This window comes from Cynara cardunculus (assembly GCF_001531365.2).
Source record: "Cynara cardunculus var. scolymus isolate 2C chromosome LG 2, CcrdV1, whole genome shotgun sequence".
Classification (NCBI taxonomy): Eukaryota; Viridiplantae; Streptophyta; class Magnoliopsida; order Asterales; family Asteraceae; genus Cynara; species Cynara cardunculus.
In genome coordinates this window covers 8,714,454-8,736,354 of record NC_037529.1, presented here as the reverse complement: position 1 = coordinate 8,736,354, position 21,901 = coordinate 8,714,454, and the positions used below count along the sequence as shown (strand labels likewise).

Sequence of the window (21,901 nt, the reverse complement as noted above, 5' to 3'; positions counted from 1 at the left end):
ATATTAAATGTTTCATATATTTAATAAGAAATCATATTTTGGGGCACACAAAATTATACTATCAATTTATTTGCAATAATGATAATTGAAAAAATTTATAAATAGATATGTTTTTTAAAAAAAAAAAATTATGACAATTTTACGAGATGTTTTTCATCTGTGTGAGAGAGATGAGAGGGTAAATATGACGTTTTAAAAGTTACAACTTCAGTTTTCATATTGAAAATTAATTGATTAGATTTATATGTCTGTTATAATCAAACTGAGAGATTGGTCGTTAGAACTTAATAGTATGAATAGCATATTCACTCAGTTATATGTGGTCTTTTTGTTTGCAGCGTGATGATTTATTAAGTCATTAACTAATTTGGCTTAATTAAGACAATCTATGCATTAAGTCATGTCTTATTGGATGTTTGGCTCATTGATTTCAAAAGATTTTAAGGGAATTGGAATGGTTAATTCCTTGGACCACATTTCAATTTCAATTCATTTGTTTGGTTCACATATTGAAAATGTAGGAATCATTTGAATTTGTTACATTAAATATTTCACCATTCCATTGGATATCTTAAAGATTCTAATTCCTTTTACAGTTTCATTTCAATTCCATCCAACCAAATACGTGATCAAAATCTGTTTCAACTCATTCAAAATCAAATTCCTTTGATACATAATTTCATTATGTGAACTAAATGTTTTCTAACTCTAGATATTGATGTATGTAATGAAGAAACTGATAGAATTTTATAGTAATATATTTAAGCCACTTAATCTATACTACCTTATAAACCAGATTTATCAAAAGTCTTAAAAACAATTTTTAATGCACAAAGTACTATGCATTTATGCATAAAGTCTTAAAAACAACTCATAATGCATTAAATACCACTACTTTATACATTTAGTCTTAAAATCTCTTAATCTACAATTAAAATAATATATAGTACAAGTTACCAATGCACATTACTACTTTTTCTTTTCATGTTCCCAAGATACTTTTGACACCTTTCACTCATGTCTTCACCCTCTCATACCTCTATGTATTCTTCTCATCCCCCAAGGTGATATTGAAACTGATATTCACCATGGGTTATTACAAGTTCCCTCATTAATCTCCCATTGAATTGCTCTAGAACTTTCGGTCTCGCTCTCAATCTCTTGATTATTTGCTCTTGGTGTAAATCGAACACATTTGTGGAGTCGTTTAAATATGTTGGATTTTAAACTGTCATATAATTTTTTTTCGTCGATAAACTATAATTGACACCATAACTCTTATTCATTCAAATTGTATTAATACGTAAAGATCAAGTGTAACTTATATCATCGTTAAATCTTCTATAATAAAAATCAGTGAAACTTCAAAACCGTTAAAATTCACAGCTCCCGTCACATTGCAGAGATAGACAAATAGTATTTAATAAAGAAAAAGATGGAGCACAACTTTTTGGACGTACCGCCTTTGCAAATCTTATGATGGATCTTCATCATCATCAAAATTTTAATTCTTTGAATTACTTTCCTACCTTTTTAAAGTTGGCCTTTCTTTTCAACATAATATTTACCTCTAACAATTATGTCAAAACGCGTTTTCACATTATTTTACAACTTAATATTATTAATTATTAAACAGGACTTGGTCAAAATGTTCCATTATCATTTTATACTTGCATTATTATAGAATATTCCGGATTATCTGCAAAGCAGGTGGTCATCCTAAAATTAGTCGGCTTGCATAACGGGTTGGATATCCAAATTAATCCCAAAAAAAGAAGAATGTTATAGAATGTATCAGGACTTTCAGATCTGCAATATCCTGAGAAATCTTTGCTCCTAGTTTTATTCAATTTGGTGCATAGAGTTGGTTGTTAAAACATCAATTTGTGTTTTTTTCTTAATTTTCTATTCTATCTTGATATATCTGCACTGAGTCACGGGTTTTTCTATACTACTATAAAAATTCCTAACATATACTACAGAATAGTAGCATGAAACTAATGTGTTGTTTGTTTACCTCATAATAGTTTTATTAAAGGGCAGCATCTGAATCGCTAAGAGGTGAATCTTGTTTGGCAAAAAAAAAAAGTTGCCGCTTAAGGGTTTCAAAACCCTCTGAATGATTTTGTATATCGAGTCTCCCTTAACCATTCAACACCTTAATTTCATTGTAAACAATTACTGAACAATTATTTGCATTATATCATGAAAGTCTCTTAATCATTTTGACCACTCAATTTATTTTGTAACAAACCATTCAGCAACTACCAAACAGCCCTTAGTTTTGTATCCAAAAATCCTCATCATCATCCCTCAACAAGCAAATAATGTCAAGCAGTAGCGAACCCAGGATTTGTACCGAGTGGGTGCACCTTTAAATGCCTGTAAACTCGCTCAATGTGTTTTTGGCCGAATTTCGCCTTTGGAGTTTTTTGGTTGATTTTAAGGGATTTTTTAAGTTTTTGGTTGATTTTGAAGGACTTTTTTGATTTTTTTTCGAGAGAATTTTGTATTGATGTCAACACATGTGCACCTTTAACCCTGCAAAAACTCTAATATCTCGGAGCACACCCCAAACTTTAGTGGGTGCACCTTACGTAACCAAAAGAAATTTCTTCTTACAAATTAAGGTTGAGCGTTAGCAAGAGACCACACTCCCGTCAAGGTAGGTCTGCCCCTAATGTCGAGTTGTATATATCATTCCCTACATTAGTATAGTAGTTGGTTACCCATGAATTTAAACATTCGAGATTTACATCTCACGTATCAAAATGAAGATTTTAAAGAGAACATAATCCAAAATAGGAATTAAAACCATACAACACCCGTTGTTACTAATTATCTTTCAAGTTTATGTATCAAATGCATAGACTTTAAACTCTCTTGGAGTGCACTTTAAAACTCACTTATTTAGGACTTGCAAAAGTAATCGTTATACCAATTTGTAATCAGTAATTCAACCATGTACAATTTGTAACACCCAAATTTCAAATTCGATCGATGTATTTTCCGAAGATCAAAACATTAACCCATAGATACACATCGAGACATAATAATCATTTTACATTCAACACTTTCACAGGTTGGTATCTATTTATTAGTACCCACCCTTGCAATAATAACACAAAATAAAAACATACTAAAGTTTGTAACGACTCAACTAACAGAAGTACCAATAAAAAAAGGCTACATATCATGGAAAGAATGAATTACTGAAAAAATCTATTTGAAAATACATATGCAACCCCATATAAACAATATATAGATTCATATATAAACTTTTCCGACTCAAGTCAACCAATGTGATCATTTTCGTGTTTTGTATTTCGGTAGGTATGATTGTTAATACTTGTCTTCAACCTTTGTTTTTATTACAAGAAACACAAACACACCAACCATGTACTAATTAGGTATACATGGTAACAATCATCTCACCCACCAATATACTTCCACATTGAACAATGCTAAAAGACAACAACAATAATAACTACACATTACTTGTCAACAATACAACTCTAGAAAAGAACCCCATCTAACCCTTGAATCCGAAATACGATAGATAGCCTATGAATTCACAACCGATGGATCGAATATATGAATGGTTCAAACGGGTACTTATGTTCTCTCACTTGAACCTGCTCCTTTAAAATGCATTCCTAGAACATCTACAACTTATTTGAAAGGCCAACCAGCACATAAGCAAGAATAGTAACCATTTGCAGCTTATCAAATGGTATATAAGAAAAACAAAAAACAAACACCAGATTCATTAAGTTATTAAGACATATGCTACAATAGTAACCTTGCTCTTTCTTGCTTGTTATATACATTAGGGAAGTTGACATAACTACGAAAGCTCCAACTGTACAAACAACTTCGCTTAACTTTCTTCAATCCACAGCTGGCTTTTCTGGCTAACTTCTATAAATATGTACACTGGGAACCATTCTGCAGATTCCAACAAAACTCAACTAATAACAACAAAAATAATACAAGAGCATCCACCATTGAGCTTTTTAAAAAGCTTTTCAGAGAGCTTTTTGGTCACATATTACAGTAAAAAAGCCACATTTTGTTTTTAAGTGCACAAGCTCCGAATAAGCCTGTTTTTCTTGGTCACTTAAAAGCTTGTGGGTTCCACTTTTTTGGAAAAAGTTCAAATAAAAAGCTTTATGATCATTGTGGATGCCATAAGATGTCACAAAGTAAATGGAGGGTACACTTACTCGATCAATCAGAATATGGGGTAGCTGCGAGTTCATCCTTCCTCATCCTTAGGCTGAGACATATTCTCCTCATTGTTATAAGCTTTTGCCTCCACAGGATGCACAGGGGAAGTTCCTGTAGTCGGATCAAAATTGTGTTGTAATTGCAATAAAACAGTCCATTTGTATTACAGTACATGCAATTGCATTGACCAGAAAATCTTGGGAATAATTCAATCGCATCCCATATTTCTTTTTGGATGTCTTGACTGGTAACATAATACTAATTATCACATTCTATTGTGTTCTTAAATTTGTAGGTTAATTTCTGAACTGTTCTTGAGATTCTCGACTCGATTTAACATTAAGAGCTTAAAACATATAGTTTTAGTATCTGGCCAGGTTTCGCACGGATGTGGCCTCAACTGCGTTCAGTTTTTGTGTTATTTTATTCTATCCACATGTTCCTATTCCTAATATAGAAGCCAAATTTGCTTCTAGCCTTCTACCAGTTAGAGAGATTTTTCATCCTCCAAAACCCAGCTTACTGTAAAACCTAAAAATGATGCGCATATTGTCAAGTGACCAAGTCTACATACGCAGCAGGTACAGTTCCACTGTTTTGCACGACTTTGGCATAAATAAGTAATGCATATATGTGCTTCCATTGTTTTACAAGTTGGCTAAAGCTAGGGAGCGAAGGCATCAAGATTTAGGAAGCATAAGTATATATCAAGGATGGGAAAATGCATGCATGTTAGTAAGGTATGAGGAGATAAAGAGAGATGTGGTAGTTATTCTGTTTCAGTTTTTAACAAGGGAAGGAAGAAAGAGGGGAATGGACGGTGTAGAGACATGAACAATCAATATTTTGGTCAAAGGATTAGCAAGGGGGAGGTGAAGGAGGCACTAAGCAAAATGAGGAATGGAAAGGGCATAGGCCCTAACCAAATCCCTATTCAGGCGTGGAGGTGCTTGGGGGAAATAGGGAGGCGGCCATAGGCCCAAACCAAATCCCTATTCAGGCGTGGAGGTACTTGGGGGAGGTCGGGAGGCAGGTGCGCAATGGCACGAATCTCTTGCGTTGTCCTTAATATTCTCAAGATGCCAAAAGACTTGAGGCCATACACCTAATTAGACACCTTATGGAGAAATATAGAGAGCGCAGTAAAGATCTGTGCTTGTATCCATAGACTTGACGAAGGCCTATTATAACGTACCCAGGGACGTGATTTGGTGGAGCCCGGAGAGGAGGACAAGGGTACCATGGAGGTATTTCAAGGCAATACAAGATATGTACAAGTGAACAATATCTTGTGTAAGGACTCCGGTGGTGAGACGAGTACTCCCCAGTGGACATAGGAATGCGCAAGAGAGAGCAGTAAACCTATTTATGTTTGCAATGCTTTTAGATGAATTTTCGTGAGGGATCCATAGGGGGTGTCCGTGGTGTATGTTATTTGCTGATGATATTGTATTGGTAGTGGAAACAAAGAGTGAGATGAATGCTAGGCTGGAACAAAAGAGGGAGGCTTTAACTACTCGAGCTTGCGCATTACTTTGTCAAAGACCAAATACCTTTGGTGTAATTTCAGTAGAGTGTAACAAGGAGGGGGTAGTTGTTTGCACGATTGAACAAAAGGCACCCCAAAAGGATAATGACGGTTTCAAGTATCTAGGCTCTGTGATCCAGAAGAAGGATGAGGTCGAGGATGATGTTACTCACCGCAATAAAGGCAGGGTGGTTAAAATTGATGGCTGCTACAAGAGTGTTGTCTAATAAAAAAGTTCCCCCAAGGTTGAAGAGCAAATTCTATAGAATAGTTATCAGACCAGCTATGGTGTACGACACAAAGTGTTGGCTGATAAATAAAGAATATGAGAGGAAGATGAAGATGGCTGAAAAGAGGATGCTCATATGGACTTGTGGAAGGACCATGCTAGATAGAATATCAAACAAGGTTTTTTGAGTAGAGTTAGAAGCAATGAATATAGAGCAGACATATAGATATTCCTTTTTTGTTCCTCTTTCTCCGTTCTCATGTTTCATTCCAATCTTGGGGGGAAATGTGTTTATCCTATCTTCTAAATTTTCCTTCTTCGCCTACCTTCTCATTCCTATCCTACATCAACATGGTAGCTTCTATACTACCCACAGTTGTGTGTGAGAACATCAGAAAACTTTTGAGGTTTTTTAGCTGAGGTAACATCCCTTAGGCAAGAATATCAGAGCTCAAGAATCATTATAAGAGATGACCTGACTTGCCTCAGAAGCCAGCATAGCCACAATATCTGCAGAAGAAGTTGCCCTACACAAGCACGGGAGCAAGATATCACATCAAATTGACTCATCGACGACATTTAATCGTCAACTAAATAACAACGGCATTGAGACCCCCATCTCATGATTGCAGCATAGATGCAACGGAAGCTGCATCATATTAAAAAATTAACCGAACGTAGCAACTTGACATTCCGACTTGAATCTAGAATGCCACCAACACCGCATGCCATTCCTAACGTTATGTTTGTCACCTAGTATTAGCTTCACATCTCAAACTAAACTGCTTGTAGATACCAGTAAATATTCTTCAACCTTCTTCATTCCTCCATCAACAATCTAATTTCCTTGAATAATATTTATGTTTAAAGCACCGGTCATTCACCAAGCCCCCAAGAATCGCAGTCTGGTATGACAGGATTCTGATGAAACAAGGACCACAAATCAATTTAAAGGATAAGCAGTAGGATATTAGGATAGCTGATGTAATTTTTCCATCCAGATACAAGTCAGCTTTACAAGGTATTTAACATCAATGATGGTTACACATATAAACTAAAACTTCAAGAGTGACTAAAAGTTTGACTCAATTTCGAATTTTTGTACAAAAGTAATTAAAAAATTTGAAGTTCTATACGAGGTACCAACATGTTTCCATTCCACAATTATAATCCTTTTAGCACCCCAAAAAAGAATCAAAACTGAAAATCCTATTGAGGGTGAAATGAGAAAGGGGAAACATGTTTATAAATGACAAGCATATATATCCTTAATCTTCATGTGATATGGTAAGTGAACTCAAAAAGGCAATAATTCTATTCACAACTCCATCCACCAACTTCAAGATAAACTACGATCGACTGATCATATTATGTCCTCACCCAGTTAAATAACGAAAAACTTGCATCAAGGATGACTTCTAATCTGTAACAGCTATATAAGATTACTATTAGGGATCTCGAGTTCAATGCGTCCAATCACTACTTTATCACAAACATCTTTTCTTCTTATTGTTCCGGCGTGTATTTTTGTAACTAACAAAATCTATACAATCCAAATCGTAACTTTGCGGTTCAACTTCACTCAAACAAATAAGGGCGTAAAGCCAAACAAAACGCAAAGCAAATATTCAATACCTTCGAGGAAATAAGATGACGAAGGCCAACCTCGCGATGTATTAAGAGACATAGATTCATCTTCGGTCATCGGATTGGTAAGCTTCTCCAGGACTTCAACGATACCGTGAGATTCAGGCCGGTGACGGCGAGGAGGGACCCAATACGAGGAACCCGGGATGAAAGGAAGCCAATCGGGAGTCGATTGCCTCACGATGATGTTATGGATAACATCCTCAAGCTTTCTTATCCCTACCACCTCCCCTTCCGATTCCAACTCGACTTCGATCAATTGCGCTTTTCCCGATCGACTAGAGAACCGATGCGGCTGGGATACACCTAATTTGAATGTCTCAAAGGAATTTAATGATGATGATGATGTCGATTGTATTAGGGTTTTTGAGAGGAATCGAGCCATTGATTTGATAGATTCTACTGTATGTATGTGTCTGAAAAAAATTGATAAGCAATAAGATAGATATGAACGAAGATTAAGGTCATATATTAATAGCCAAATGTCAACTTAACCGCCTCAACTTTTATAAGTTCTACAAAATTCAACTTTTATTTGTAATTATGGCAATACCTTCCTATATGAATCCTCATCATCATTATAAGGCTGAGAAAGGGGTTTATGGGTTGGGTTAATCGGTTTGAATATCTTTGAACAATTCAACCTAATGCTTACGGTTTGAAAATTTTTAACTCAACCCAACCCAACCCAACCCGGCCCGTACGGGTTGGTACTTTGGTACATTTAATATTATTCTAAACTTGAATATGTTATTTCTCTGCTCATAATTTTTTTCATCATCAACCATTTGATACAATTTATCCATATTTCTTGCGTATATCACATTCAGTTAATTTTCTCAATTTACATATATATGTTCACAGTTACTAAAAATATATATATAAATTAGTTATTTAGAGATGTATAGATTGAAAATATGTGTATATGAAAAGCATACATGATGGTATAATTATCTAATGTATATATTAATACAAGTTCAACAATCATATTAAATCCAATAAATAAAAAGATATCGGGTTCATCGGGTTGGGTTGGGTTCAAATAATATCAACCCAATACCTACGTTTGACAATTTTACAACTCGATTAGACATCGGGTTGCTTCGGGTTGGGTTATTTCACGTTGGGTTGGGTTGATGGGGTTGGTCGGGTTTTTGAGCACCCCTATGGTTGAGCATGTATTATAGCTTAATGATGCATGGTTTGATGAATGACGAAGTTCTTGACTTGAACCCTTAGGGGTGGACGTTGATTCACAAAATGAAATTTGATGGAATTGAAATCTAATAAAGAAATTTGATTTGTAAGGAATTATAATGGAATTTGACCACGTCTTTGATGGATAGGAACTCGAATGGAATTCAAGAAGTGAACCAAACAAGTGAATTGGATTTTTGGTCAAAGGAATTGACCATTCCAATTCCCTTGAAATCCCATGGATTCCATGAACCAAACAACTCCTTAGTTGTCGAAAACAAGAGAATTGTATTCAAGGATTGCATGGCTACCAATAACTAGGGTCCTCGTTAATTTTTCTATGACTGTTGATACGTCAAAAATTTCATAGGGATCGGAGGATCATGTGTCATCTACCCAAGTGTTCATTCAATCTTTCCAAGGTTGAATGTCAATTTGTTCTTGTGGAAGTGTATTCTCTTGTACAAGTGAAAATCAATAAAGTGTTACTCTCAAGTCAAAATGGTATTTAAACGTCATATATGAGTAGACAATGTATGATAGAGGTGAACCGGAGCAAGATGGACCACTAAAATTGGTTAATTTAGAAATGAGGTGTCGTGAGTATCCATATCTCTGTATCGCAGAACTATGAAATGACGTACGTAACCTTGGTATGCCACTACGGTCGCAACACACATGGGTCATGAAGACGAGTGTAGTCAGTGAATTCACTTCCTCATAGACTTAATATTGTGACTCTAAGTCGCATCATCATGTGGTAACACCTATAACTCTTGTGAGAACGTCCGAGGAAAACGGTCGGGATAACAGTCGAAGAATGGCGAAAAACGGTCGGAGAACCGTCTGGGAACACGGTGCGGCATGACGTGGAACCCGGTATGGTGTGGAGCGGGGACATGACACGGTCAAGCCTGGGCGATTTGGCACGCGAGCTAAGTCGCAGCCTTATTATTTGTGAGATTATGGACGCAGGCGACCTGCCACGTGACTTAGGTCACGGGCAACGTCATATTGGTGCCTAAAACTGCATAAAAGCTCGATTTTTAGGGGTTTCCTTCATTTAGCTCTTTCTTCTTCATCCTTAAGTTGATTTGGACGKTTGTGGAGGCTATAGACTCATTTTTCATAGCTATTTGAGGGGAGATTGAAGAAGATTAAGTTTTTTTTTTGATGATTTTAGAGTTCCTTGAAGGTTGGATGTAAGCTTCTAAACTACCATTTCTTGACCTAGGGTTTGGTCACTTTGTATCCTCAAGCCTCATCTCTCCTTTTGTGTTTATTTATGAAACATTGGGAATAAGGGAAGTGTTCCTGAGAGCTTTACACCATATATTTGGTATTGTAGCTTGAGAATCTCAAGTTTTCACCAAATGAAGCTCAAGATTTGGTTTGGAGCTTAGATTTAGCACAAATCTAGTAAGGTGGTTGATTTGCAAAACTATATACATGTCAAAATATCTCTATTTTGGGTTTCTAACATATTTCCATGAGTTATTTTGCATTTGGCGAGTTTTATGATTTTTGGTGCATATGATGAGTATGTTTTTGGTAAATCTTGAAAAATGTTTACAAGAGTGTTTATTGGTTAATTTTGAGGCATAAATCTTAAATGATTGTTTTGAATGATATTTGTTGCATCAAATGAGGTTTCTTGAATACTTGGATAATTTGGGACAAAACATTGTTGTAAGTTTTAGGAACTCTTGTGGGATTTAACCCAACTTGTGAATTTTAATGGTGGCACTTGAGCCCCCCTTGGGTTATGAGTGTGTAAACCTTTGATAAACACTTATTATTGGTCTTGTGGAATCTTGAAAATACAATTCTCACGGTCTTGAATTCTTTGATATTATGCTTCGACAAAGTGATGATTTATCAACCTATTCATGTTATAGGTGCCATGTGTTTCTTACATGTTTGGAAAACATGTTTTTTCGGCTTATATGGTCTATATTGGATTTATTTAAATAGTCAATTGTATGGTTAGGTTTATTGGCTTATTTTAACTCAAATGAGTTTTGGGGACTTTTGTCCGGTTTAAATAGGGTATGGAGTTTTGAATGTAAAATGCACTCATTTCACTTTTGTTTAGATTGTACATGTTTTGATTGCATTAGTCATGTAGTTGGAGTCACATAATTTAGATTATAATGTATTGGATCCATAAACATGCATGTGATTCGGTCTTTTGTTAAGCGAGGAGATTTGATGTTGATGTCCTCATTTGGAGACTGGTCCTTTGTGTAAGCCAGGTGGTCATCTCGATATTGCAGAGAGAAACTCTTATGAGTTAGACTCCAGGACCGTAGGTACTTTTAAGAGGAACTCGTGTAGAGTTAGACTCTGGGACCTTGGTATTGTCATGTATAGAGTCGGACTCCGGGATTGTGGTACTAAGTCGAACCCTATGTATTACGGTGATGAACTCATGAGGAGTCACCCGGATCCATGTTTGAGGTTTTGGTCTAGTAGAGTTTACACAGTCATCAGAAGTATTTTGGGGATGAACTCGTATACAATCGGGCCCCAAGACCATTAGCTTGTAGGTTTTGGTCTAGTAGAGTTTACACATGTTAGGTACTTTGTATCCGTAGCCTTGACGGCTACCGATTCCTAAGCTTGTGGTTGTATTTTTTTTTTAAGTTGTAAGCACGACTTTTCGCCGTTTATTTAAGAAACTAAAACAAACCTAGGTTTTGTGTTGTTAACTACCTTTTTATATCTCACAACACGTCAAAAATCAAAAGTTTTATAATACATTGTCAAATTCAGTTGATACACAAGAAACATAGAATATATATTTAATACATCGATCTGATTAATATATATTCGGTTGTTGTTTTCTTAATCTCAGATCATATATGATACAATCATACACATACATATATTACATTACATATGATTACACTTTATGCGTAGATAATAAGTAAATTAACATTAAACATTTTACGTCTAGATTAATCCACGATTTCCTTGTGGATGATTGATAGTATCTCCAAATGGGTTCACTATTGGGTTGCACATAGGTCGCTGTCCATATTGGTTCGACGATTGTTGATGATTATATGGTACAAACATGTTTTGTTGTTGTTGGTCACGGTACCACTGTTGATATTGGTTCTGATACTGTTGTTGGTTCACCATCTGTTGTTGCTGCTGCTGGCTCATGACCATCTGCACGGTGGCCGGTGACACCACACCGCTGGACGTCATGGAGGGGACTCGTTGAGGTTGATATTCGTACCCGGGGTTATAGCCTGTATGTTGTGGTTGTGGTTGTTTCCTTGTTATGTCATTTTCGTACAAACCGTACAAAAGAAGCTTGTTGGATTGATCACCACCCTATGAGTTAAATAATGAACATTTCTGGTTAATTAACGATGAACCCACGAATCATTGATTCGAAAGAAAAGTTATCGCTAACCGGTTTGGCATGTAATATGGTGTTGATGTTCTTAGAGTTACTTGATGTGGTAACAACTGCAAGCTCAGGCCAATTTGAGGGTTTTTCGGTCTCATTGTATCCCGAAGATGTCGTGCCTGCATAAAGCGAGCTACATTATGTCATTTTGCTCATTATTTTCATATGTTTTGAAAAAATTGGTTTAAAGATCTACATATGTCAAGTTTTAAGGTTTAGAAACATGGGGTCATTCGCGACGAACTGAGGATTTCTTCGAGGGATATGATATTACCAGGTTGAACTATTGCAAGAGTTGATCGTGGTCCATTGTTATCCTCTAATTCTGCAGCCGCCTTCGGATTCGTTTCAGTCAGACCCTACAAGAAAGAAACGGTCATTTAGGTATATAACCTTAAATAAGATGCATAGACTAGAACATCTTTGAAGCAATCCGTACTCACCGCAGGATCATTATCATCGATGGCTATGAGCGGTAGAACTTCTTCTACCTTGGGTCGAGTCTTAGGTTCGGGCTCTTGATCTTGCAATACCTCTTTCTTTTCAACTTCTTCGACTTCTCGAGTCACAGGTTCTTTGGTTTTTTCTGCTGATCGCTCTTCTACGGCATTTTGATGCTCCTTAAAAGTTTCAAATCGAAGAGAAAAACAAAAGAATTCGTTAATTCTCGAGTTCTTAAGCATGTGATCAACGAAAGGGATCGAAAAGATCTCACCAGTTTCTTATTTGAAGCAGAACCCTTCAAAGAGACTCCTTTTACATATTCCTCCATTGTTGCAAGAAATGAAGGTGGAGGCTGAATTTCGAAAAAAAAAACATTGGAGCAAATCGGGTTGATTTCAACAAGTATTCGAAACACAAAAATCCAACCTGATTCAATGTTGGAAATTGGATGTTCATCGCAAGACGCATATGTTTTCCGAGGTTGTAGAGCTCGGCCAGTTGTTCGGCCTAAATTCATTGGAAAGATTATATGAGAAATCAATTGTATATATGCATCCGAAAATGTAGGAGAATCGGGGAGGAAAAGAACAACGGTAAACCTGTTTCCCGGCTTTCTTGTAGATGTTTAAAGCTGGAACGGCCTTGTCTTTCGACATATTGAAGAACTGGTCGACACTGATGATCGTTTAGCTCGTGTATAAACGCATCGATGAAACTCAATCAAATACATCAAACATTATCACAAATTTCGGTTTTTATGACGCTTTCATGAAACACTTTCAAGAAGTGTCCTATAAAAAAACTAATAAGTCGATTTACTTTTTGACGCTACAATAAAATCGGGTTTACAGAACGCTATGTCTAAGTCCAACTGTCCTAATAGACTGTTTTATAAGAATTTAAAGTTCACATAAACAAACAAGAAACGATAAAATGGTCATAAGTTTATAAGACAGTTTTGTGTGTTTTTTAACAAGTATTTTAGAATACTTTTAAAATAAAGTGTCGTATTAGTTATTTTATATGAACATTTCTGATAAGTGTTCTATAAATATATCTTTTTATATAATATTTGTTTTTTTTATTGCGATAATACGAAGAAAATGGTACCGATTCCACGAGTTTAATTACGCCATCATTTATCACACTATAAATCTTGAAGCTTTCTTTGAATACAAGAGCCAAGGCTTGTTGTATAAGGCTATTATGGCAAGCTGCTCCTTCAGGCTGCAAAACCAGATCAAAATTTGGGTTTTTTTCACATGGAAATAATCCGTCTCCTCCGCGAACGAAATTAACGAATCGCAGTTCGAACATTTATAAATCGAACGTTCACCTGACAAACGATGAGACGATAAAGAAGTTGTTGCATCGCAGGTAGCTGATCGAGTAGCTCGTCAACATTCATAAGCCGCATTCGACTATACGCCTACGATTCACACATATACGTATACATCCATCTATTTACGCATTTTATCGTTATGAAATAAGGTTTTTGTTAATTTAACTAACAAGCGTTTTCACGACTAACCTTGCCTATTCCAGTGGCTGTCGTCAATCGCTCGTTCTCAATATCGAATCCCGAAACGCGATAACACTCCAACCGTTCTTCAAGAAACATGGCGTACCTTCGAATCCACGATGAACAATCACAAGCTGATTTTCAGGAATTACACCATCTCTTAGAAAACCATTCTAAACATGATCCAATGATCTTATATATGTATATACATATATATATATATATATATATAATCATATATACCAAGGTGGCTTGAATCATCTCTGAATTCCAGAATCTGGAAAATGTGAATCCTGCGAGAATAATTCAGTAACTCTTCTCTAAAACTAGGATCACCCTCCCTTAAAACCCTATGAAACACCATCAATATCTTCACTGCAACCTGCAAATTTTTAACCAATTGCTTTGAAACATGGAAAGGAATTGAAACAAGAGAAATGATGATGAAGGAGTTAATTACGATCCAGTTCTTCGTCTTCATTAATCTCCTCGAAAGTGCATGAATGCAGTACCCAACGTCTGCTCGTGGTACAGCAAACGATGTTCCAACAATAATCCCTTACAATAACCATTAACATGCACAAGAATTACAATTAAATAAGAGAAATCCCAAAAGAAATTGAAGAGAAAGAAATCCAGTACTTCTAACATGCTGTTCTTTAGGAGGGCATTCTTCATGGTTGGTAGCTTTGACGATGGCAATGTCCAGATTCTTTAAAATGGAAATTATAATTTATGATTCAATTTAATTGAAAATTAATTAGATTAAATATGGAAAGAAGAGAAATCGACAGACCTTGAATTCGCTGCTGACTTTTGCAAGGCTGACGGTGGTGGAGTCCTTGAGAGCTCCATATGCTCTCCTGAAGCTCACGAATGTACCCATGGAAACCCTAATTTTCGTTTAATGGTAATTAATAAAAAAAATTAATTTTTATTTAAAATTTGAGGAAATTTTCAAGATATTGGATATGGGTTCTTGTTCTTGTTCTTTGTTCTTCCTCTTCCTCTTTTTTGCTGTTGATTTTAACAAATGTGTTCTTGTTTCATCAACAATCTCTTCGTCTTTTTGAAAGAGGGAGGATAATATTATTAATATAGATTTCTGGTTTTATTCGATTCGACCAATATCGAATGGAGAATTTAAATATGATGTATATATACGAGTTTGGTTCATTTCCGACCTTTATGCCATGAAAAGAAACCGTAGATATGCAATTTGATCGTACATATGTATATCAGCTGATTTATTACAACCAAGAATGGGTTTTTTAAGAATAAATACATGACTCGGGTTCTATTACGATGAAATGCAACTAACCATACATCATATTGAAATACGACGACCAACACGTACGTTCTTCAATATTAGGTGTCATTCTTTTGTTTCAGAAAATCGTAACAACTTATCAATTGGTTCATAAGAGTATAATTTGTGAGTTGCTCAATTCTGCTCTACAAATATAATTTATTGGGTTGTCTAATTTTGTCTAACAACTTATTGTAACATCTTTATATGCAACATACAGTTGTTTAGAATATAAACTTAACTAAAATTTTCAATTGATCCTTCATTAGAATTGTTGTAGGATTTTTATCGGGTAGTTATAAAATGGTGATTGCATCCTTTTTTGAAAAAAGAATAATAATTTCCAGTTGGTTTATATCATGAAATCATTTTACTTCTATATCAGATACAATAATCTATAAAATTTTTGAAGAAAGTTGACAAAATAAGTAGGATAAGAAAAGATTTAGGTGGCGTTTGTTTTTTAAGAGGCGTTGAGTTTGAAATCCTATTTCACTTCTGATTTATAATTGATTGCGTTGAAATCTAAAATTTGAATTAATGAGACTGTTTGTTTTTGTAAACTGATAAATATCAATTTGTTTAAATTGTCTATTTTACCCATTAAAAAATATAGTGTTGAATTTATAGATAATTTTATATAATTTCACATATTTATTGATCATCATTATGAAATTTACTTCTAAATTATATAATTAACATTCTTTTAAACGAAGATATGTCATTAACAGTGTTTAACACATTTAAATTAATTGAGAGGTGACGATTGATTTGGTAAGAATCGATTGTAAGGATGGTGATTTGCCCTGACCCGGTGAGGAACCCGGTTCACCCGACCCGAACAGGAAAGGGGATTCCCCGCTAAAACGGGTCTCGTGGCCGGGGATCCCCAATAGACTCAAACTAAGAGATATTCTTCATGGGGATTTACCGAGGTTTAACCAGGGATTGATAGTTGAGGTTTGACTGGGGACGGAATGTTAATCCCCGTACTCGCCGCGGACCGGGGCCGGGGTCGGGGATGTTACTACAAACTGGGGCTGGGGTCGGGATATACAAAACCCGCCCCATCCCCGCCTTGTTGCCATGCCTAATCGATTGAGAAAAATGATCTATTAAGGTTAATCGATTGATAAACGTCGTTGTTGAGAATTTAAAGAATAATAATAAAAGGGCAAATAATAGATTAGATTACCTCTTATCATATAAGAGAAAAATAAAACATAAGTATCTATTAAAAATTCAAAAAAAAAAACACAGTTTAAATGGTTTTACGTATTAACGAAAAACAAAAAACGCCTTATACTTAACATAGATGACGAAACTTTTTAAAATCTTCTTTTCTTCTCTAACATATGTACATGTTGTCGTTGCATTATTGTCGTGCAAAAAGATAGAAACACAAGGGTTTGAAATGTAGAAAAGAAAAAGAAAGGACTTCAAATGCAAATACAACATAAGATGGAGGGGTTAAAGTGATTCTTCATGTTTCCTCGTCCGAAGTGGGAGAATTTGGCTTTGTCACAAATCGTCCCTGTAAAATATAGAAATGACGAATATTTATTAATGATTTACTAATGGTAGGTAAACAAGAAATGGGGGTTGAAATAGAAACCTTGCATCTGGGCCGTCTATCAGAGCTGGCATTCTTGACCTGGTACCGGATCTTCTTGAAATGATTGTTGTCCATAGAGCGCGTTGCACCAGATTCCATCCACCCACCGTTTTCTGAGAATAATTCAATGTGAGCCGCTCTAGCCTGCCAAAACACACATCAATCTAATTTTCAGGCACGTGTTTTAAATATTATTTCTTAACACTTTTTTATTATTTTTTTTCCATTATTTAATTAAAATTTTAAATAAATTAACCATAAAGATACAGTCTGAGTGTACGAAAATAACACTTACTGGGGGTATTAAAAACACCGACTAACAAACTCTAAGGTATTTAATATGATAATTAAGTCATTAATTGATATATTGTAATTGTTAGCTTTATTTGTATCTTAAAATGGTTGTATCAAAATTTCAACCTAATATGTACCCTTTATATCAGGTTGGTTTGTAATTTTGTCTAAGTTGTGGTTGGATTGAGATTTCTCAAATTATAAATATTGGACTGGGTTGTTTTAAGTGTCTTTTAACTCAACTAACCTAACTCATGTACAACCCTAACAGCTATCATTTTTACATACACTTAATCAATTTTACATGCATGAATTTGTTAAATTTTTGGTAATTATAATTAAAAAAAAGGTATAATCTTGTATTTTTGTAATTAATTGATAAATCAAAAAACAATATAGAAATGTCTAAAAACATGTTAATAATTTAATCTAGAAAATAGATCTTTAAAAATCATTGGATCTTATTACAACATTACTTTTAAATAAAAAATTATTTAATAATTTCAAAAAAAAAAATTATAATCGTCAAATATAAGTTAAAGGGTCGTTTATCAAAACGTTTATTCGATGAGAGTATATGCTTAACATAAGCAAGTCGAATATCGTTTTATAGGAGAGATTTTAGTCTATACTTTCATTTACCTTATACGGTAAGAGTCATCACCCTCAATTATTTAATAAAACAGACGGTTACAATTAAAATTCCTAATATTTATCATACACATTTGATAAGATAATTAAATGATCTAATAATCACTTACTAAATGATCCCTAAACATTTATCATTTACCTCACACGTATTATCACATGTGATAAAAATGTATTCACGTTCTCGTAAAATAAAGATGTTCTCGTTTGAATCTCTAACTAGATATATAGATAATGGTAAAAACAACCCATGTGCAAGTTCTTCTTGAAAAGTATTTTTGAATTTTTTTTCTTTTTTAATTTTAAATTATAATAAAGTATTTGATTAATATTAAAGAAAAAATGTTTTCAAGAAAATTTTACTGACATCCCGGTGACAGAAGGAATGAAGAGACTACTTACATGGATGTCGGCTCCCGGAGACGCCGACTGCGGAGTTTCCTCCGGCAACGGCGACCCTTTATCTGACCAAGCATTTAGAATGGCGTCGTAATCCAATTTCAATATGAATTGATGCCCAACTCCCTGACTCAAACCCTCATCTCCAGAATTAAAATTTCCCTGCCGGAATTCCGATCCTGATTTCATTAGTTCCTCCACCTTCTTCTTCTTGTTGTTCTTCTTTCCGACCGGAAATTTTTCCGGTGGCGGTGATATGTTCACCATCTTCACCGTCGGAAAACTACCGAAATTCCGTTCATCACCCTTTCTTAAAGCCCTTGCTCCGTTTCTCATCACAAAACCAAAATTCAACTCCGGCTTCCCCCCAAATCCTAGCCCCATTGGGTACCCATAACAAGTGTTGAAATGAGATGCAATTATACCATTTGATTCATCGATTTCTAGTATTGAATTTGAATCCCCCATGATGCTATCGATCCCCTGTTCCATTTCCTCATCAAGCATCGACTCAGTATCGAAATCATCATCATACCCATCGCTCGATTCCACAAAAACAGAATTCGGTTTGATTTCCCCTGAATTCTGGCATGAACTCACGACCTTCGGCTCAATCAACGGACAGGGTTTGTCCATGATTCGTTGCCGGAGGAGAAACCCGGAGTTCTCAATTACCGGCAAAATTAATTCCGGTGGCTCGTTGAAGAAATTACAATGCTGTTTGGGTAGATTACTGGTTCTCTTTGTGAGGTGGATGGTATTGAAAATGTTGGGGCAAGCCATGGAAAGCAGAGCAGCTGCTTCATTGTAAGTCTGATTGGGTCTTTTTCGCGGTGTTCTTGGCTTTCGGGTGGAGATTGCCGTTGGAGAATTGCTGGATTCCGACAAGGTTGAAGACGGAGATGATGAATTTGAAGTTGTTCTACCGGAAGTACTACATGGCCATTTAACCATATGTTCAAGATCAAACCCACAAGCCCTTGAACTCAAGCAAGATGACATTTTGAGACTTCAAGAATTCAATCGACACCCAAATTCATCTACCCATTCAATCCAACAAGAAAAGATTAAAGATTGAAAACCCAAAAAGATTCAAAATTCAGGGAAAGATGATAGTTTGGGTTTCTGGGTTCAAGAAGAATTCACTTCATTTGTCAGAAAGAATCAATCAAACCAGATTTAGAAAACCCAAATCCCAAATCCATAGGAAATAGTTGAAAATGATTGGTACAAAAGTTGAATTGATTAAAGAGCTATAGTAGAAAAACCCTAAACCCTAAAAAAATACCTAAAAAGTGCTTATTTTTTAGTAAAATCAAAAGTAGGGTTCCTTTGGAAAAAAAGCCAAAGAAAGAAACTTAGAATAATACATCACAACAAAAACATGCCAGAAACCCCTAAAAAGAATTTAACCCCTTAAAAAATCCAACCTTGAAGTCATCGGAATAGAGACTGCCATAATCGATTGAAACTATGAAAAACCCTAGACTTTGTAAAAAGCAGTTAGCTAAAAGAGGAAAGTGAAGCGTACTGAGATACATACACATATACATATATGTGCATTTTTAGTAGGTATGCGTGTATCAACAAGATTGAATGCACAGAACCCAAGCATTGAAGTAATCATGAATTGGGTTTACCCAGATGAACCAGATTTATCCAATAAGAAGATCAGAGACTGCAGTGTGTGTTTGTATGTGTATGGAGTCACGGGGATGGAGAAGAGATCTGTTGGGTAGTTCTGCAAAAGGGACACAGATCCACCTCTCTCTATCTCTCTCTTAATCTCTGTGTAACCCTCCCACCCCCCTCTCTCTCTATATATATATATGTATATATGTATGTATAAAATCTGTCTCTACAAAATGATCAAGAGTTGTAGAGCTTAAGTGTGGAATGGAGGTATGGGTGAGAATGGATACAAAGGAAGGGACAAGACAGAGGCCCCAGTCATTTCACCTTTGGAAGGACCACTCTGTTGTTTCTGCCCAAAATTTTTAATTTTTGTGACTTCTTTCATCATTGAATTATGCTTTTGGATTGTTCATACCAAAAACTATCTATTGGTTATTAATAATTAAGTCAATTAATTATAAAAATGTAATAACTATGGCATAATTATTACAACTTCTTTAATGATTTTGTCATTATGATTAATTTATAAATATTACATATTTATATTTGATTAATTCTATAACCTCATTTGTTTTTTAAATCTATATATATATATATATATATATATATTAATTTCCTAAAATAAAGTAAACTAATTTTGGCCATTGATCAAGAAAATGGATGGATGAGATTGGTTCATACGGTTTACACAAATGGGACAGGTTTTTATTTGAACGCTCCTCTATCTCTCTCTCTCTCTCTCTATATATATATATATATATATATATTAAAGGAAGAACCAAAAGTATGGAGGTGGTATCATGAGAATTGAGTATTGAGATTTTGGTGAATTGTGATTGAGTTTGAGATATCCCACATTAGTGAAGAGTTGAAAGATTTGAACAAAATGAAGTGTATAAGAAAGGTGAATTGGATCCCTTTGTGTCAAATAATGGGGTTTGCCTCATAGGGTTATCTTTTTTTGGATGACCATTTTTGAAATCTATAATTGTTGCTACAACTTATGCATTCCTCTAATTTTCACTTGAAATATTATAAAACGTCTATTTTTTATAACTTCAAATAAGATTTCAATTAAATTTGTTACAAAATTAACATCGTGATTTTGTCACCTTATATGAGATTTCGGTTAGAACTGTGACATCTAGTTAAACAAACTACTAACATTAGTCAAACATTTGTAGAATACTTTGTAACACCATTCTCGAGCAAAGTTAGATAACTTAAATTAGCATATGGTTCTAAAATTGTTGTCAACTTCTCTTAAAAACTTTTAATGTTAATGATTAGTTGGCACACACATTTGTGCCTAATTCTTTTTAGAAGTGTACTTCAAATTTTAATCTGTAACATTTCTTTTGAAGATGATATTATGACTACCGCGCAACGCGCGGTTAGAACCCTAGTTTTATATGTATCAAATTTGTCATCTACCAAATATTGTAACTTATAGGATTCCATGATTCTTGAAAAATGAGCGACGAATTAAAGATACCATTCAAGTATAATTCTAAAGTTTGTCTTATTTATAAAAGTGAATAATTATTCGAATCGTAAGAATTATGTACGTCTGACCTTATTTTTCAAGACTTGAAATTTACATGTTTCGATTAAAATCGAATACTTTGTGATAATATAAAAAATGATATCTTGTTTTTTATTCATGATATATGTTTTTGTAATAAAAAAACGTGATGATAATGATTACTGATGTTATAGCAAAATGATTAATAGTATTCTAATCATCTTCTTAAAAGAGAGTTGGTATGATGCAAGCTTG

At 34.8% G+C, this 21,901-nt stretch overlaps 3 protein-coding genes across 3 annotated transcripts; all 3 read right to left on the bottom strand.

Annotated features, from left to right (window-relative positions):
- Positions 1–3,469: 3,469 nt before the first annotated feature.
- On the bottom strand, positions 3,470–8,071 carry LOC112507479. The gene is made up of 3 exons (XM_025112087.1): positions 7,623–8,071; positions 4,227–4,341; positions 3,470–3,948 (listed from the first exon to the last, which is right to left on the bottom strand). Exons 1-2 carry the CDS (start codon positions 8,017–8,019, stop codon positions 4,259–4,261), a joined length of 480 nt encoding a protein of 159 aa, XP_024967855.1. The 5' UTR covers positions 8,020–8,071; the 3' UTR covers positions 3,470–3,948; positions 4,227–4,258.
- A 3,715-nt stretch (positions 8,072–11,786) lies between these two features.
- On the bottom strand, positions 11,787–15,107 carry LOC112505867 (putative clathrin assembly protein At5g57200). The gene is made up of 14 exons (XM_025109913.1): positions 15,018–15,107; positions 14,864–14,933; positions 14,682–14,779; positions 14,465–14,603; positions 14,231–14,355; positions 14,036–14,128; positions 13,810–13,926; positions 13,299–13,364; positions 13,126–13,206; positions 12,971–13,051; positions 12,699–12,875; positions 12,530–12,614; positions 12,259–12,374; positions 11,787–12,176 (listed from the first exon to the last, which is right to left on the bottom strand). Exons 1-14 carry the CDS (start codon positions 15,105–15,107, stop codon positions 11,787–11,789), a joined length of 1,728 nt encoding a protein of 575 aa, XP_024965681.1.
- A 1,755-nt stretch (positions 15,108–16,862) lies between these two features.
- Positions 16,863–20,247, bottom strand: LOC112505710 (protein CHLOROPLAST IMPORT APPARATUS 2-like). The gene is made up of 3 exons (XM_025109652.1): positions 18,490–20,247; positions 17,146–17,289; positions 16,863–17,064 (listed from the first exon to the last, which is right to left on the bottom strand). Exons 1-3 carry the CDS (start codon positions 19,486–19,488, stop codon positions 17,014–17,016), a joined length of 1,194 nt encoding a protein of 397 aa, XP_024965420.1. The 5' UTR covers positions 19,489–20,247; the 3' UTR covers positions 16,863–17,013.
- Between the last annotated feature and the right edge of the window lie 1,654 nt (positions 20,248–21,901).

What these genes read in the sequence shown, in the direction of transcription:
- LOC112507479 (XM_025112087.1), bottom strand. Translation starts at nt 8,019, where the DNA reads ATGGCTCGATTCCTCTCAAAAACCCTAATACAATCGACATCATCATCA. An exon ending in GTCATCTTATTTCCTCGAAG is followed by an intron (nt 4,342 to 7,622) that starts GTATTGAATATT and finishes ATCCGACTACAG; the next exon opens with GAACTTCCCCTGTGCATCCT.
- LOC112505867 (XM_025109913.1), bottom strand. Translation starts at nt 15,107, where the DNA reads ATGGGTACATTCGTGAGCTTCAGGAGAGCATATGGAGCTCTCAAGGAC. An exon ending in CAGCCACTGGAATAGGCAAG is followed by an intron (nt 14,129 to 14,230) that starts GTTAGTCGTGAA and finishes TGTGAATCGTAG; the next exon opens with GCGTATAGTCGAATGCGGCT. An exon ending in TAATTAAACTCGTGGAATCG is followed by an intron (nt 13,365 to 13,809) that starts GTACCATTTTCT and finishes AGTGTCGACCAG; the next exon opens with TTCTTCAATATGTCGAAAGA.
- LOC112505710 (XM_025109652.1), bottom strand. Translation starts at nt 19,488, where the DNA reads ATGTCATCTTGCTTGAGTTCAAGGGCTTGTGGGTTTGATCTTGAACAT. An exon ending in CTCCGGGAGCCGACATCCAT is followed by an intron (nt 17,290 to 18,489) that starts GTAAGTAGTCTC and finishes GTGTTTTGGCAG; the next exon opens with GCTAGAGCGGCTCACATTGA. An exon ending in ATAGACGGCCCAGATGCAAG is followed by an intron (nt 17,065 to 17,145) that starts GTTTCTATTTCA and finishes TATATTTTACAG; the next exon opens with GGACGATTTGTGACAAAGCC.